The 16,251-nt window shown below is 44.3% G+C and overlaps 1 protein-coding gene across 3 annotated transcripts in view; it reads right to left on the reverse strand.

The window, feature by feature from the left end:
* Positions 1-16,251, reverse strand: part of DRC12 (dynein regulatory complex subunit 12 homolog) — a 155,903-nt gene that overhangs the window by 84,520 nt on the left and 55,132 nt on the right. For all 3 annotated transcript variants that reach the window (XM_075838907.1, XM_075838905.1, XM_075838906.1), the window contains exon 2: positions 14,578-14,646. In XM_075838907.1, coding sequence (XP_075695022.1) covers positions 14,578-14,646 — 69 coding nt within the window. The remainder of the gene's footprint in view (positions 1-14,577; positions 14,647-16,251) is intronic.

Consider the following 16,251-nt stretch of genomic DNA (forward strand, 5'->3'; position numbering starts at 1 on the left):
ACACACTACCATTCAAAAGTTTGGGGTCACCCAGACAATTTTGTGTTTTCCATGAAAACTCACACTTCTATTTATCAAATGAGTTGCAAAATGAGTAGAAAATATGGTCAAGACATTGACAAGGTGAGAAATAATGATTTTTATTTAAAATAATAATTTTCTCCTTCAAACTTTGCTTTCGCCAAAGAATGCTCCATTTGCAGCAATTACAGCATTGCAGACCTTTGCCATTCTAGCTGTTAATTTGCTGAGGTAATCGGGAGAAATTTCACCCCATGCTTCCAGAAGCCCCTCCCACAAGTTGGATTGGCTTGATGGGCACTTCTTGCATACCATACGGTCAAGCTACTCCCACAACAGCTCTATGGGGTTGAGATCTGGTGACTGCACTGGCCACTCCATTACAGATAGAATACCAGCTGCCTGCTTCTTCCCTAAATAGTTTTTGCATAATTTGGAGGTGTGCTTTGGGTCATTGTCCTGTTGTAGGATGAAATTGGCTCCAATCAAGCGCTGTCCACAGGGTATGGCATGGCGTTGCAAAATGGAGTGATAGCCTTCCTTATTCCAAATCCCATTTACCTTGTACAAATCTCCCACTTTACCAGCACCAAAGCAACCCCAGACCATCACATTACCTGCACCATGCTTGACAGATGGCGTCAGGCACTCTTCCAGCATCTTTTCAGTTGGTCTGCATCTCACAAATGTTCTTCTGTGTGATCCAAACACCTCAAACTTCGATTCGTCTGTCCATAACACTTTTTTCCAATCTTCCTCTGTCCAATGTCTGTGTGCTTTTGCCCATATTAATCGTTTCCTTTTATTAGCCAGTCTCAGATATGGCTTTTTCTTTGCCACTCTGCCCTGAAGGCCAGCATCCCGGAGTCGCCTCTTCACTGTAGACGATGACACTGGCATTTTGCGGGTACTATTTAATGAAGCTGCCAGATGAGGACCTGTGAGGCGTCTATTTCTCAAACTAGAGACTCTAATATACTTGTCTTGTTGCTCAGTTGTGCAGCGGGGCCTCCCACTTCTCTTTCTACTCTGGTTAGAGCCTGTTTGTGCTTTCCTCTGAAGGGAGTAGTACACACCGTTGTAGGAAATCTTCCGTTTCTTGGCAATTTCTCGCATGGAATAGCCTTCATTTCTAAGAACAAGAATAGACTGTCGAGTTTCACATGAAAGCTCTCTTTTTCTAGCCATTTTGAGAGTTTAATCGAACCCACAAATGTAATGCTCCAGATTCTCAACTAGTTCAAAGGAAGGTCAGTTTTATAGCTCCTCTAAACAGCAAAACTGTTTACAGCGGTGCTAACATAATTGCACAAGGGTTTTCAAGCATTTTCTAATCATCCATTAGCCTTCTAACACAGTTAGCAAACACAATGTACCATTAGAACACTGGAGTGATGGTTGCTGGAAATGGGCTTCTATACACCTATGTAGATATTGCATTAAAAACCAGACGTTTGCAGCTAGAATAGTCATTTAGCACATTAACAATGTATAGAGTGTATTTCTGATTAATTTAATGTTATCTTCATTGAAAAAAACTGTGCTTTTCTTTCAAAAATAAGGAAATTTCTAAGTGACCCTAAACTTTTGAACGGTAGTGTATATATATAAATTTAGAAAAATAATAAAGCAGCACATCGACATCAGTGGGTGCAGGCCTCCTAGGTTGAGGCTAGGAACCCTTGTTAATGTAATCCCAAAAAAATGAAGAGGCTTGACAAAGATCCCATAGAGACGGATCGAAACGTTGCCTGCCTGGGGTGAATAAACACACCACTTTTTCTCGCCAATTTCCTTGGAGTGCTGCCTCTTAACTTTTTTGGAATATATATATATATATATATATATATATATATATATATATATATATATATATATATATAGTAAATAATAGTGAGAGACACTTACATACATTTCTAGTAAATTATGTAAAAAAATTTTTTTTACCATTGTTTGGAGTAGTGTTTGGTGATTGCTTCACTGTAAGGCCCTGTTCACACAGAGTTTTTTGCAGGCAGAAAATTCTGCCTAAATATTCCGTCCGGGGGAGGGAGATGGGTGCCTGTACTTAGATCAGGGATAGATGGTGGCACAAAGGATAATGATTATTGGTGTGTAAACTAAAAGAGAGTAAAAAAGACACGGCGCCACATGGTGCAAATAAAAGCGAGGTAACAGGGGAGCAGCTAATGATCAAAAAATGCTCACCTTAGAATGTAGACACTGGTAGGTGTCACAAGGGTAAGAAAGCTGCTGCCCGGTCCGTACACAAACAAACCGAATCAGGCCAATGATGAAGACGCCGGTCCGGCAATGAAACGCGTAGCCTCCTTTGTTTATAATTAAATATTTCTACTTCATGCCTACCTAAGTCTTGTGACATTTATGACTATAGCAGCGCCTTTGGTCCTTTTTTACTCCTCTACAAAGTATTGGTGTGTAAGACAGTGTGCAGGGAGGGAGCTGCCTGGAATTAGTAATTAGAGCAGGGAAGAACATAGAGGGGTGCGGCAGTATGCAAATAGATGACATGCTTTGGAGGAAGGGGGATGCAACTGTCTCCTCAGATGCAGCAGGGGATCATGGGTATGGTGGGTTACAAGACAGGAAACAGACAGCAAAGGATGTAAACAGACAGCAAGGGATGTAAACAAACAGCAAGGGATGTAAACAAACAGAAAGAGCAGCAGTGACGATGGAGATCAAACATAAACTGGTTAGAAGTTTAATAGGGGGTATTAGGGAAGGCAAACCAAGGCTGGGGGACACTTTAGAAAAAAAAATTCATGGACAACACCTTTAATTCCTGTGTAACGTCTAAAGGCCTAAGAAACTTTCTAAATGCTGTTTTGAATACTTTGAGGGGTGAAGTTTTAAAAATGGGGTGACTTATCGGGGATTCACAACTGAACTGGCCCCTGTAAAAATAGTCTTTTGAAATATTCTTGAAAATGTGGGAAATTGCTGCTTAACTGGTTGCCGACACAGGACGAGTATGCTCGTTTTGAGCGGCGAGCACTTTGCGCATTAGGACGAGCATACTCGTCCTGTGTGACAGCCGTCTCTGCGTGCGATCGAGAGCGGGGCAACGGCTGTAATACACAGCCACGGCCCCGCTCTGACAGCGGAGAGGAGAGAAACATCTTCTCTTCGCCGTTAACCCTTTGAACGCCGCGATGAAAGCTGATCGCGGCGTTCAAAGAGGGGGGACTGCACATTGATCGCGTCACAACTCGTATGGGCAGACAGCCCAGGGTCCATTGAAGGACTCCAGGGCTGTCTGCACATATTTCCTGTTGTTAGGGCATACTGAGGTGTGCCCTAACAACTGCCTGTGTATAATCAGTAACAGGCTAATGTACTGGCATATAGATCTATGCCAGTACATTACAGTTACAAAATCAAAATGATAAATCCCTTTATGGGATTAAAAAAAAAAGTTAAATGAATGTAAAAAAAAAAATAATGATAAATAAATAAATAAAAAGTAAAAAAAATACACAGAAACACACACTTTTTATAATAAATAAACTTTTTAAAATATAAGTCCCAAAACATGAAATAATATAGACATATTTGGTATCGCCACGACCGTAACAACCTGTACAACAAATGTATAACATTATTTATGATGATCGGTGTATGGTGTAAAAAAAAATATTAAAACTGCTGCACAACTGCTTTTTTTCTGCATTTTCGCCAAAATAAAAATGTATAGAAATTGAACGATAATGTATTTGTACCAAAAAGTGGTACCTACATAAAGTACAACTCGTCCCGCAAAAAAACAAAGTCTCATACAACTATGTCGTCCAAAAAATAAAAGAGTTATGAGCGTCGGGATACAAAGAGGGAAATGTAAAAAAATTGCTCTGTCCTCAAGGCCAAAATTGGCCGTGTCTTTAAGGGGTTAACCCCTTAACGACCGGCGTATAGTGTTTTTACGTCGGTCGTTTAGGGTAGTTCTTCTGAAGTGTTGGCTTTTTACGTCGGCACTTCAGAAGAACTTTTCTGTCATCGTGCGTGGTGCTGCTGAAGCCTGTGCTGTTAGTAACAGCCTCGGGCTTCAGGGCAACGATCGGAGACCACTAGCAGTATTGTCCGATCGTATTTAACCCCTCAGATGCGGCACTCAATAGCAAGTCCCGCATCTGAGTGGTTTGGGAGGGAGCCGCATCGGAGTAGTTTTCCCGGTCATCGGGTGAGCTGCCTTTTTGTCTGTGAAAAAAAAAAAGTAAAGAAAAAATAATAAATTTGTCTGCGTGTGCGTCTGGTTACAGTTTTTGTTGTACGTGTGTGTAATTACAATGGCCCATAAAAGGTTCACGGTGGAAGAGGCATACGCCATGTTAATTTCTGACTCTGATGAAAGCGATACAGAAACCGCGTCCGAGGTAGAAATGTTGTCTACCAGTGATAGCGACGACAGTGATACGCTTTCTGCAAATGCAAGTGTTGCTGCAGAGTCCACACTCACAGGGCATGTCGCAGAAGTACCACAAAACAAGGCCCACTCTATTCCCCCGGAATATATTGAGTGGGTACCCACAGAGTCATTTTCCCTAATATCCCAGAATTTATATCCACACCAGGGATAAATATTAATGTGGAAAATTTCAGCCCTCGATTTTTTAAAATATTCATTACAGATTCCAATCAGTATGCTCGCCAATTCCTTGCTGAAAAGTCAACGTCCTCCTATGCAAAGCAGTGGCACCCCACAAATACTGGCGAACTTAAACATTTTTGGGGCTCATCCTCAACATGGGGTTAGTGAAAAAGCCCTCAATCCGGTCATATTGGGCAACGGCCATATACATGCCACCTGTTTTTCCAGCCGTTATGCCCAGAAGCAGATATGAAGTGCTAATGCGCTTCCTTCATTCTAACGACAATCACCAGGCCCCCCCCCTTGTAGTGATCCAGGCCGTGACCGCCTGTATAAAATAAGGCCTCTGATAAAAATTTTGGAGGAGTTATGTATTCCGATGTACAACCCCGAAAAAAACCTAGCAGTGGATGAATCGCTGAGGAGTTACAAAGGCAGGCTCTCATTCCGCCAGTACATCCCCTCAAAGAGAGCAAAATATGGGGTTAAAATCTACAAGCTCTGTGAGAGCGGTACAGGCTACACAGAATCTATGAAGGCAAGACCGTGATAGTACCCACATTATTAACTCATTTACTTTCACACTGTATTTGTAGGGAGAACTAAAAGGGAGGTTTGCTTATTGGATAATGTTTCAATGTAAAAATGCAGCAATGCTGTATTTTCTGGAAAAACCTATTTTTTATTTCTTTCCACCTATTAAAAATACTCACTATACCCCTAGATGACTATTAGCAGGACATTTATACTTGTCAAAATGACCTGCAGTACAACGGCAAATATAGCGTGGTTCCCTAAAATCAGTTCTGGCGTAAAAAGACCTCCAAAAGCCAAAATGGACTCCTTCTATGATATGCCCTATAACGGGTCCAGATTATAGATTAGACACACATATTTGGTATCGCCGTACACGGGAGAAATAGCAGAATGTGGAAAGGTGTCACTTTTACCAATATGTCATATGGTGTTTCAAAATGGCTTAAGAAAAGTGACACTTTTGTAAAAAAAAAAAAGCAATTTACATTTTTTTGGCCCAAGTTTGGACAAATTCTGTAAAAAGTGTGAAGGGTTAAAAGGGAAATTGAACCGCTAGAAATAGACTTTAGAGTGTCTAGTTTGTAGAACACAATGGTTTTTTTACCATTATTTATTGGACTTCAAGTCCATTACCCATACATTAATACCATGGTGTAAAAAACGAAATTAAGACATTTTAGTGCGCAATTGAAAAAGGGGGCACTTGTGTTTTATACTATATTTCTGGTCAAAAAAAATAAACTACACCTCTAAGTCAGGTGTCCTTATGATCAGGATAAATGAAAAAATATATTTCAATACATTTGTATGATACAATTACTTTTATTTTCAAACTGTTACATTTTAAATGATGAAAAATCGAAATTTTTCTTTTTTTTCTGTCTTTCCACGGCTATAAAAAAAGTAACAAAAATGTTACCTATACATATATACCACAAAAAGGAAGCACTACATGTCCCAAGAAAACAGTGCAAAATTCACATCGATACATAAAACACATACAGAGTTATACTGCGTTACATCTGTGAATAGCAAAACTGCGAAAATTGCTCGTCACTAAAGTTTAAAACACCTTAAGGGTTAAGTTCTAAGCCTTGTAATATCCTAGAAAAATAAAAGGATGTTCAAAAAATGATGCCAATCTAAAGTAGATATATGGGGATGTTAAAGAGGCTCTGTCACCACATTATAAGTGCCCTATCTCCTATATAAGGAGATGGGCGCTATAAAAAACGATCTATTTTTACCACTTTATTAGCGATTTTAGATTTATGCTAATGAGTTGCTTAATGCCCAAGTGGGCGAATTTTTACTTTAGACCAAGTGGGCGTTGTACAGGGGAGTGTATGACGCTGACCAATCAGCATCATGCACTCCTCTCCATTCATTTACTCAGCGCATAGGGATCCTGCTAGATCCTTTTGTGCTGTCTTATCACATTATTGTCATTAACAATACTGAAGTGTTTAGACAGTGAATAGACATTCCACGGGATGTCTATTCACAATCTCTGCACTTCGTTACTCTGTCTGTGGTACTTACAGCAGAGGAAGCGCGATCTCGCGAGATCTTGCTGTAAATGACAGGTTACAACGAGATCACGCTTCCTCTGCTGTAACTACCATAGAAACAGTAACGAAGTGCAGAGATTGTGAATAGACATCCCGTGGAATGTCTATTCACTGTCTAAACACTTCAGTATTGTTAATGTGTTAGTATAAGGCTGGATTCACACGGGCACATTACGTCCGTAATGGACGGAACGTATTTCGGCCGCAAGTCCCGGACCGAAAACACTGCAGGGAGCCGGGCACCTAGCATCATAGTTATGTACGATGCTAGGAGTCCCTGCCTCTCCGTGAAACTACTGTCCCGTACTGAAAACATGATTACAGTACGGGACAGTTGTCCGGCAGCGAGGCAGGGACTCCTATATGATGCTAGGAGCCCGGCTCCCCTGCAGTGTGTTCTGTCCAGGACTTGCGGCCGAAATACGTTCCGTCCATTACGGATTGTAATGTGCTCGTGTGAATCCAGCCTAAGACAGCACATAAGGATCTAGCAGGATCCCTATGCGCTGAGTAAATGAATAGAGAGGAGTGCATGATGCTGATTGGTCAGCGTCATATACTCCCCTGTACAACACCCACTTGGTCTAAAGTAAAAATACGCCCACTTGGGCATTAAGCAACTCATTAGCATAAATCTAAAATCGCTAATAAAGTGGTAAAAATAGATTGTTTTTTTAAAATAAAAAGCATTACTGTCACCTACATTATAGCGCCCATCTCCTTATGTAGGAGATACGGCACTTATAATGTGGTGACAGAGCCTCTTTAAAGAGGCTCTGTCACCAGATTATAAGTTCCCTATATTGTACATGATCGGCGCTGTAATGTAGATTACAGCAGTGCTATTTATTTAGAAAAACGATCATTTTTGACGGAGTTATGACCTATATTAGCTGTATGCTAACGAGTTTCTCAATGGACAACTGGGCGTGTTTTACTATATGACCAAGTGGGCATTGTACAGAGGAGTGTATGACGCTGACCAATCAGTGACCAATCAGCGTCATACACTTCTCTCCATTCATTTACATTGCAAATGGCGATATAGTTATATCGCTATGTGCAGTCACATAAACACACTATAACGCTACTCATGTGTCATGACAATGAATATACATTACCTCCAGCCAGGACGTGATGTGTATTCATTCTCCTGACCACTTCTGTAGCGTCTCTGTGAGTTACAGCATAGCAGGCGTAGTCTCGCGAGATTACGCTGTAAACTGTCATTCACAGCGAGATCTCGCTGTGCTGTGCTGTAACTCACAGAGACGCTACAGAAGTGGTCAGAAGAATGAATACACATCACATCCTGGCTGGAGGTAATGTATATTTATTGTCAGGACACTGCAGTAACGTTATAGTGTGTTTATGTGGCTGCACATAGCGATATAGCTATATCGCTATTTGAAGTGTAAATGAATGGAGAGAAATGTATGACGCTAATTGGTCACTGATTGGTCAGCATCATACACTCCTCTGCACAATGCCCACTTGGTCAAAAAGTAAAACACGCCCAGTTGGCCATTGAGAAACTCATTAACATAAAGCTAATATAGGTCATAACTCCGTCACAAATTATCGTTTTTCTAAATAAAAAAACACTGCTGTAATCTATATTACATCGCCGATCACATCATGTACAATATAGGGCACTTATAATGTGGTGACAGAGCCTCTTTAATTGGCAACAATTTTGTGTGGTATAACTGCCTGTTTTACAAGTAGATACATTTAAATTTAGAAAAATGCAAATTCTTGAAATTTTTCGCAAAATTTGGGTGTTTTTCGCAATTAAATACTGAATGTATCTAGCAAATTTTGCAAGTAACATAAAGTACAATGTGTCACGAGAAAATTTTCTCAGAATCACTTGAAAAGCATTCTGAAGTTAGTACAACATAAAGTGAAACATGTCAGATTTGAAAAATGAGGCTCTGTCCTGAAGGTCAAAAGTGGCCAAAGAGGGAAGGGGTTAATAAACACTGTGTTACAAGGTGACCAACCCATTATTTATCCAGATAAAATATTAGTTGAACTAATTAGCATAGAGAAGAGGCTACATTTAGGCCTTGTTTACATAGGGCGGATACACTGCTTAAAAGTATACAGCGCAGCCACTTTGGAGCCCACAGGAAATTCTGGCTGAAAAACCGCACCAAATAGTGGTGCAGTTTTTCGGCCGAAATGTCCGCTGTGGAAAACAGCTAGTTAAAAAAAAAGCCTATTCTTACATGTAGTCATGACGATGCATCCCCTTGACGCTCCTGCAGCCCAGGCTCCTGGGAATGACGTTTCATCCCATGTGACCGCTGCAGTCTGTGATTATCTGAAACAGTGTCGCATGGGATGCAATGTCATACCAGGTGGCCGGGCTGGACGCAGAAGCAGAGAGAGATCTGGGTAAGTATAATCTCTTTTTTTCTGAGTTGCGATTTTTGCGGCAGAATCGCAACTTTTATGCAACAATTGCAACATCTGGTATTTGTTGTGGGTTTTACCTCCCCATTGAATTCAATGGGGAAGACCCGGAACAGAAAAGCAGAGATTCCGAAGCAATAAATAGACATGCTGTGGATTAAAAAACGCACCGCAGGTTGTTCTTCCACTTATCATTTACACAGCCTGTGGATGAGATTTGTCATCCACTCTGCTGCTACCGTATTACTCTGCAGATTTTCCACAATGAAATACAATGCAGAAAATCTGCTGTATTTACACTACATATGGACAGTGCCGCCATCAGGGGGGTATTAGGGGTAGTGGTGTGAGGGGCCCGGCCAAACCTAATTGAAAGGGGGGCCCGGCCACTGCTGCGACTTGTCTTTGGTAGAAAAAAACGGGCCCCTGCAAAGGGGCCCGTTTTTTTCACCAAATGAATGTCGTGAGCTGCGGGCCCCCCCCTCTCATGGGGGGCCGTCAAACACCGCCGACCGATGACGCGCACCCGCAAACTCGCGACCGTCCGAGCACGCACCCGGCAAAAGCGCGCAACCGCGACAGCACGGGCGCTCGCAGAAGCAACAGCACGCACGCTCGCAGCCTCGACAGCACGCGCGCACCGGCGATAGGTCGCGCGCGCACCCGCGAACGAAGCGCGCGCGCACCCGCGAACGAAGCGCGCGCACCCGCGGACACACATGGACCCAACTTACCTGGAGCCTGGCTGGAGGTGAAGGACTGGACGTCTGGACCGAAGTCCTCGCCTGGAAGACATCGCCTGAAGGACCTCGCCTGAAGAGGACTGGAGTGGGAGCAGCAGCTCTTCTGACACGGTGAGTAAAGTGTGTCAAAGTGCTGTTTATGTATGGCCCTGTTCACACAAAGTATTTTGCAGGCAGAAAAAAAATCTGACTCAAAATTCCTTAAAGAATTTTGAGGCAGATTTTGACCTGCCCACACTATCTTGCCGCGTTTTTTTGCTGCGTTTTTTGCCCGCTGCGATTGAGAACAGCAGGCAAAAAACGCCGCGAAAAATGCATTTTCTGCCTCCCATTGATTTCGATGGGAGGTCAGAGGCGGAACCGCGGCATGAAAGGACGTGCTGCTTTTTCTTTTTTCCGCGACTGGCTCCCATTGATTTCAGATTAAATCAATGGGAGGCGGTTTTGGAAGTTTTTTGGTGCTGATTCTGACGCAGTGTCCGAGTCAATATCAAGGCCCAAAAACTCTGTGAACTGGGCCTTATTGTTAGGGCTTATTCAGACGAACGTGTAATACATCCGTGCAATGTGTGTGATTTTCACGCGCCTCGCACGGACCTATGTTACTCTATGGGGTCGTGCAGACTGTCAGTGATTTTCACGCAGCGTGTGTCCCTGTGTCCGCTGCGTAAAACTCACGACATGTCCTATATTTGTGCATTGTTCGCGCATCACGCACCCATTGAAGTCAATGGGTGCGTGAAAATCACGCCCAGCACTTCCGCAGCCGTATAAACTATGAATGAAAACAGAAAAGCACCACGTGCTACAAACATACAAACAGAGTGTCATAATGATGGCGGCTGCGCGAAAATCACGCAACCGCGCATCATACGCTGCTGACACACGGAGCTGTTATGGACCTTTTGCATGCGCAAAATGCCACGTTTTTTGCGCGCGCAAAAAGCACACGCTTGTGTGAATCCGGCCTTAGGGTAGGAACACACTAGGCATGAACATTGCGGATTTTATGCAACACATTTTATTGTGGAAAATCCGCAGCGTATTACAGACGCAGCAGAGTGGATGAGATTTGAACAAATCTCATCCACACGCTGCAAAAAAAAATGGACCTGCAGTGTGGCTTTTGGCTTTTTAAGCAGCAGCGTGTCAATGTATTCTGTGGAATCGCTGCTCCTCTGTTGCGGAAATGCTGCGGTTCTGCCGCAAAAATCACACATGAGAAAAAAAAAGAAGGTACTTTTTTAAATTGATAAAGTTTAGACTTACCCCGGCCGTAGTCCTGGTGACGCGATCCTCTATTCTTAGCGCAGCCCCGCCTCCTGTCATGACGTTTCATCCCATGTGACTGCTGCAGCGGTCACATGGTCTACAGCGTCATCCCAGGAGGCGGGGCTACGTTCAGAAGAGAGAGTCACCTAAACTACGGCCGGGGCAAGTCTAAACTTTTTTTTCCCTGCAGGATTCCCGCAGCGGACACGCCTCACGAAACCTGCGCCACTATTTGGTGCGGTTTTGCTGGCAGAATTCCCTGCGGCTACCTGGGCGGATAAGCTGTGTAGTTTTACTCAGCATATCCGCCTAGTGTGTCCCTTATGATGTCGCTCCTGGAGCTGCTGCCGGTCTCTAAATAGGCAGTTGGTCCAGTAGAATTTGGAATTATTTTCTTTTGTGAACCAGCTTAAAAAAATACAAAACTTTTGTGTTAGGGCCTGTTCACATCACCGTTCGCTTCCATTCCGGGGTTCCGTCTGAGGTTTCCGTCGGGTGAACCCCGCAACGGAAAGTGACAGCACAGCTTCCGTTTCAGTCACCATTGATCTCAATGGTGACGGAAACATCGCTAATGGTTTCCGTTCGTCACCATTCTGGCTGGTTTTCGGACGGAATCAATAGCGTAGTCGACTGCACTAATGGTGACGGAAACGGAAGCTGTGCTGTCACTTTCACTTTCCGTTGCGGGGTTCACCCGACGGAAACCTCAGACGGAACCCGGGAACGGAAGCGAACGGTTCTGTGAATAGGCCCGAACACAAAAGTTTTGTATTTTTTTAAGCTGGTTCACAAAAAAAATAATTCCAAATTCTACTGGACCAACTGCCTATTTAGAGACCGGCAGCAGCTCCAGGAGCGAAAACATAAGGAACACACTAGGCGGATATGCTGAGTAAAACTCCACAGCTTATCCGCCCCGGTAGCCGCAGGGAATTCTGCCAGCAAAACCGCACCAAATAGTGGCGAAGGTTTCGGGAGGCGTGTCCGCTGCGGGAATCCTGCAGGGAAAAAAAAGTTTAGACTTGCCCCGGCCGTAGTCCTGGCGACGCATCTCTCTCTTCTGAACGTAGCCCCGCCTCCTGGGATGACGCTGTAGACCATGTGACCGCTGCAGCGGTCACATGGGATGAAACGTCATGACAGGAGGCCGAGCTGCACTAAGAATAGAGGATCGCGTCACCAGGACTACAGCCGGAGCAAGTCTAAACTTTTTTATAAATTTAAAAAAATGCCTTTTTATTTTTTCTCATTTGTGATTTTTGCGGCAGAACCGCAGCATTTCCGCAACAGAGGAGCAGCGATCCCACAGAATACATTGACACGCTGCGGCTTAAAAAGCCAAAAGCCACACGGCAGGTCCATTTTTTTTGCAGCGTGTGGATGAGATTTGTTCTAATCTCATCCACTCTGCTGCGACTGTGATACGCTGCGGATTATCCACAATAAAATGTGCTGCATAAAATCCGCAGCGTTCATGCCGGGTGTGTTCCTACCCTAAGTCCGGATTCACACAAGCGTGTGCTATTTGCGCGCGCAAAAACGTGGCGTTTTGCGCATGCAAAAGGTCCATAACAGCTCCGTGTGTCAGCAGCGTAGGATGCGCGGCTGCGTGATTTTCGCGCAGCCGCCATCATTATGACACTCTGTTTGTATGTTTGTAGCACGTGGTGCATTTCTGTTTTCATTCATAGTTTATACGGCTGCGGAAGTGCTGGGCGTGATTTTCACGCACCCATTGACTTCAATGGGTGCGTGATGCTCGAACAATGCACAAATATAGGACATGTCGTGAGTTTTACGCAGCGGACACACGGACACACGCTGCGTGAAAATCACTGACAGTCTGAACGGCCCCATAGAGTAACATAGGTCCGTGGGAGGCGCGTGAAAATCACGCGCGTTGCACGGATGTATTACACGTTCATCTGAATAAGCCCTAACAATAAGGCCCAGTTCACAGAGTTTTTGGCCCTTGATATTGACTCGGACACTGCGTCAGAATCAGCACCAAACAACTTCCAAAACCGCCTCCCATTGATTTAATCTGAAATCAATGGGAGCCAGTCGGGGAAAAAATAAAAAGCAGCACGTCCTTTCATGCCGCGGTTCTGCCTCTGACCTCCCATCGAAATCAATGGGAGGCAGAAAATGCATTTTTCCCTGCGTTTTTTGTCTGCTGTCCTCAATCGCCGTGGGCAAAAAACGCGGCAAGATAGTGTGGGCAGGTCAAAATCTGCCTCAAAATTCGGTGCGCGGTTCCAGGCGGTCGCGGGTGCGCATGCGCGGGAGTTTGCGGGTGCACGCGATCGGTCGCACGAGCGGCGGTCTTTGACGGCCCCCATGACGACCCCCATGCTACCCAGGGCCGCCATCAGGGGGGGTATTAGGGGTACTGATGTGAGAGGCCCGGCCAAACCTAATTGAAAGGGGGGCCCGCAGCTCACGACATTCTTTTGGTGAAAAAAATGGGCCCCATTGCAGGGGCCTGTTTTTTTTCTACCAAAGGCAAGTCGCGGCAGTTTGCCGGGCCCCCCTTTCAATTAGGTTTGGCCGGGCCTCTCACATCAGTACCCCTAATACCCCCCCCCTGATGGCGGCCCTGGGTACCATGATATAGTTCTGGACGGAGTACCGTTAACAGGCGGTGCCACGGTAGGGGGGCCCAGAAAATTTAGCTGTAGGGGGCCCTGAAATTCCTGATGGCGGCCCTGCATATGGACATGGGTACTGGATTTGCTGCAGGGAAATCAGCAGCAGCAAATCTCTATCGAATCATGAAGATTTTGGTCCAGGATTGCCACTATAAATCGTTTAAACTTAAAAAATCTGTATACCCCCCTTTACCATTTTACTGCACTCCCCTGGCTACTCGCCAATTTCTGTACCATAGCCTCCAGCAATGACGTGTCGACACGTGACAGTTGCAGCCTGTGACACGTCATCACTGGAGGCCGGGTGTACAGAGATCGGCGAGGGACAAGGCTAGCGTTACCAGGGGTGCGGCAGAAAATCGGAAAGGCGAGTATAGTGTTTTGGGTTTTCTTCAGTTTTTGTTTTTTTTTGCAAGTGTTTGCACCTGCAGATTTTACTGTGGATCCGCAGCAATTGGGTTTTGTTGCAGATTTTGACTTGCCCAACAAAACTTGTCATGCTGCAGATTAAAAACTCTGCAACACAGAAAATGTTCACAGTGTGTGGATAAGATTTGCTCAAATCTCATCCCCTTTGGTGCTACTATAATCCACGTCCGCAAATCCGGAAGGAAAATCTGCAGCATTTCCGTTACATGTGAACGTAGCTTTAATCTATTAAAAAATGTGTCCATTATGCAATAAATAAAAGGTCTGTACAACACAAATAAGTATAACGTAACACAAACATAATGGGAGCCGCACAGTACCTGACGCAGCCTTCGGCTTCTTCACTTTCTTTTTCTTTTGTGACTTTGCTTTCAATTTTCGTGGCATTTCTACAAGAGATAGATCTGGAAATTATTCTTCAGTATTATACTTTAGTTAAAACTATTGTCACAGAATAGGCCGTAAGCGTCACTGGGACCCTCATGTATCGGGAGAATGAAGGTCCCATTTGCTGATGAAGAATGACTACTCCCCCCACGGAAAACGATTCACATGATCTCCCCATGGAAGTTTATGGAAGTTACGTTAAGAGCCGGGGGGCTTTGAATTGGCCAATGGAAGTCACGGGACCCGCACCTGACTGGCATTTATGGCGTCGCATATCCGCACACCATACATACAGTCTGCGGAGATGGAGCTACATTAGGAGGATAAAATGAATTAAGGTCAGTTCAAAATTAGGTTTTTGGTACTAATTTTGATGTGAAAACTGCTTTGGAATCAGCGGCAAAAAAACACCCCGAAATCGCCCCTCATTGATTTCAATGGGAGGCAGAGGCATCTTTTTTCCTGGCATGCTCATTTATTGCGTGGTTTCTGCCTATGACCTCCCATTGAAATCAATTGGAGGCAGAAAAAACCCGCAACACTCGTTTATGAGTATTTTTTTTGTAGCGTTTTTTGCCTGCAGTCCTCACATTAGATTCAACGGCCGCTGAAAAAAAAAAGCGGGAGAAATTTTGAGGCAGATTTTTTTCTGCTTGTAAAAGACTCTGTGTGAACCGACCCTTATATGGGGGAATTTATTTAAGTTCATATGCCAAAGCACTGGAGTAAAACGCACCTAATTCATTAAGAGGTGCTACTACTTAATAAATTAGGCACATCTCTGGCTGTGCTCCAGAAAGGGAAATCTAGGCCAGCCATTAACTGATGTAGATTTCCGTTATAATTGACGCCAATTTGTATTTTCCAGCCAGCATTTTACTACTTAAAAAAAGTGTCAAAAATCATAAAAAAGCAACCTGACTCACAGCTGCCGTAAATGTGGGAGGAAATCTCACCCCCCCCCCCCCCTCCTACAAGCCAGGAAAAGGTGTCTTCAAATTGCTAAGCAGTGTCCGGCAGCCATTTTGGGTGTGATTTTGAAACTCGCAGAAGTTATAGGACACGCCAAACGGCTAAGGGTATGTTCACACGCTTACTAAACAAAGGGAAACCAGCTCCTGATTTTCAGCCATTTTTTAATAAAATTCACGTAAAAAACGCCCCGTCGGAACAGAACGCCGTATTTCCCATTGAAACCAATGGGCAGATGCTTGTAGGCGTTCTGCTTCCGATTTTTCAGCTGAAAACATTGCGTATGTACATACCCTTAGGCCTCGTTTACACGAGAGTGATATACGTCCGTGCGACGCGCGTGCTTTTCGTGCAGGTCGTACGGACTTATGTAAGTCTATGGGGGCATGCAGACAGTCCGTGATTTTTGCTCAGCGTGAGTCCGCTGAAAAAAACTCACGACGTGTCCTATATTTGTGCGCTGTTCGCGCATCACGCATTAAAGTCACTGGGTGCGTGAAAATCACGCAGGTCACACGGAAGCACTTCCGTGCGAACAGCGTGATTCGCGCAACAGCTGTCAAACTCTGAATGTAAACACAAAAGCACCATGTGCTTTTCTGTTTACAAACATCCAAACGGAGCTGTTAACCCCT

This window comes from Rhinoderma darwinii, chromosome 10 (assembly GCF_050947455.1).
Source record: "Rhinoderma darwinii isolate aRhiDar2 chromosome 10, aRhiDar2.hap1, whole genome shotgun sequence".
In the NCBI taxonomy this organism is placed as follows: domain Eukaryota; kingdom Metazoa; phylum Chordata; class Amphibia; order Anura; family Rhinodermatidae; genus Rhinoderma; species Rhinoderma darwinii.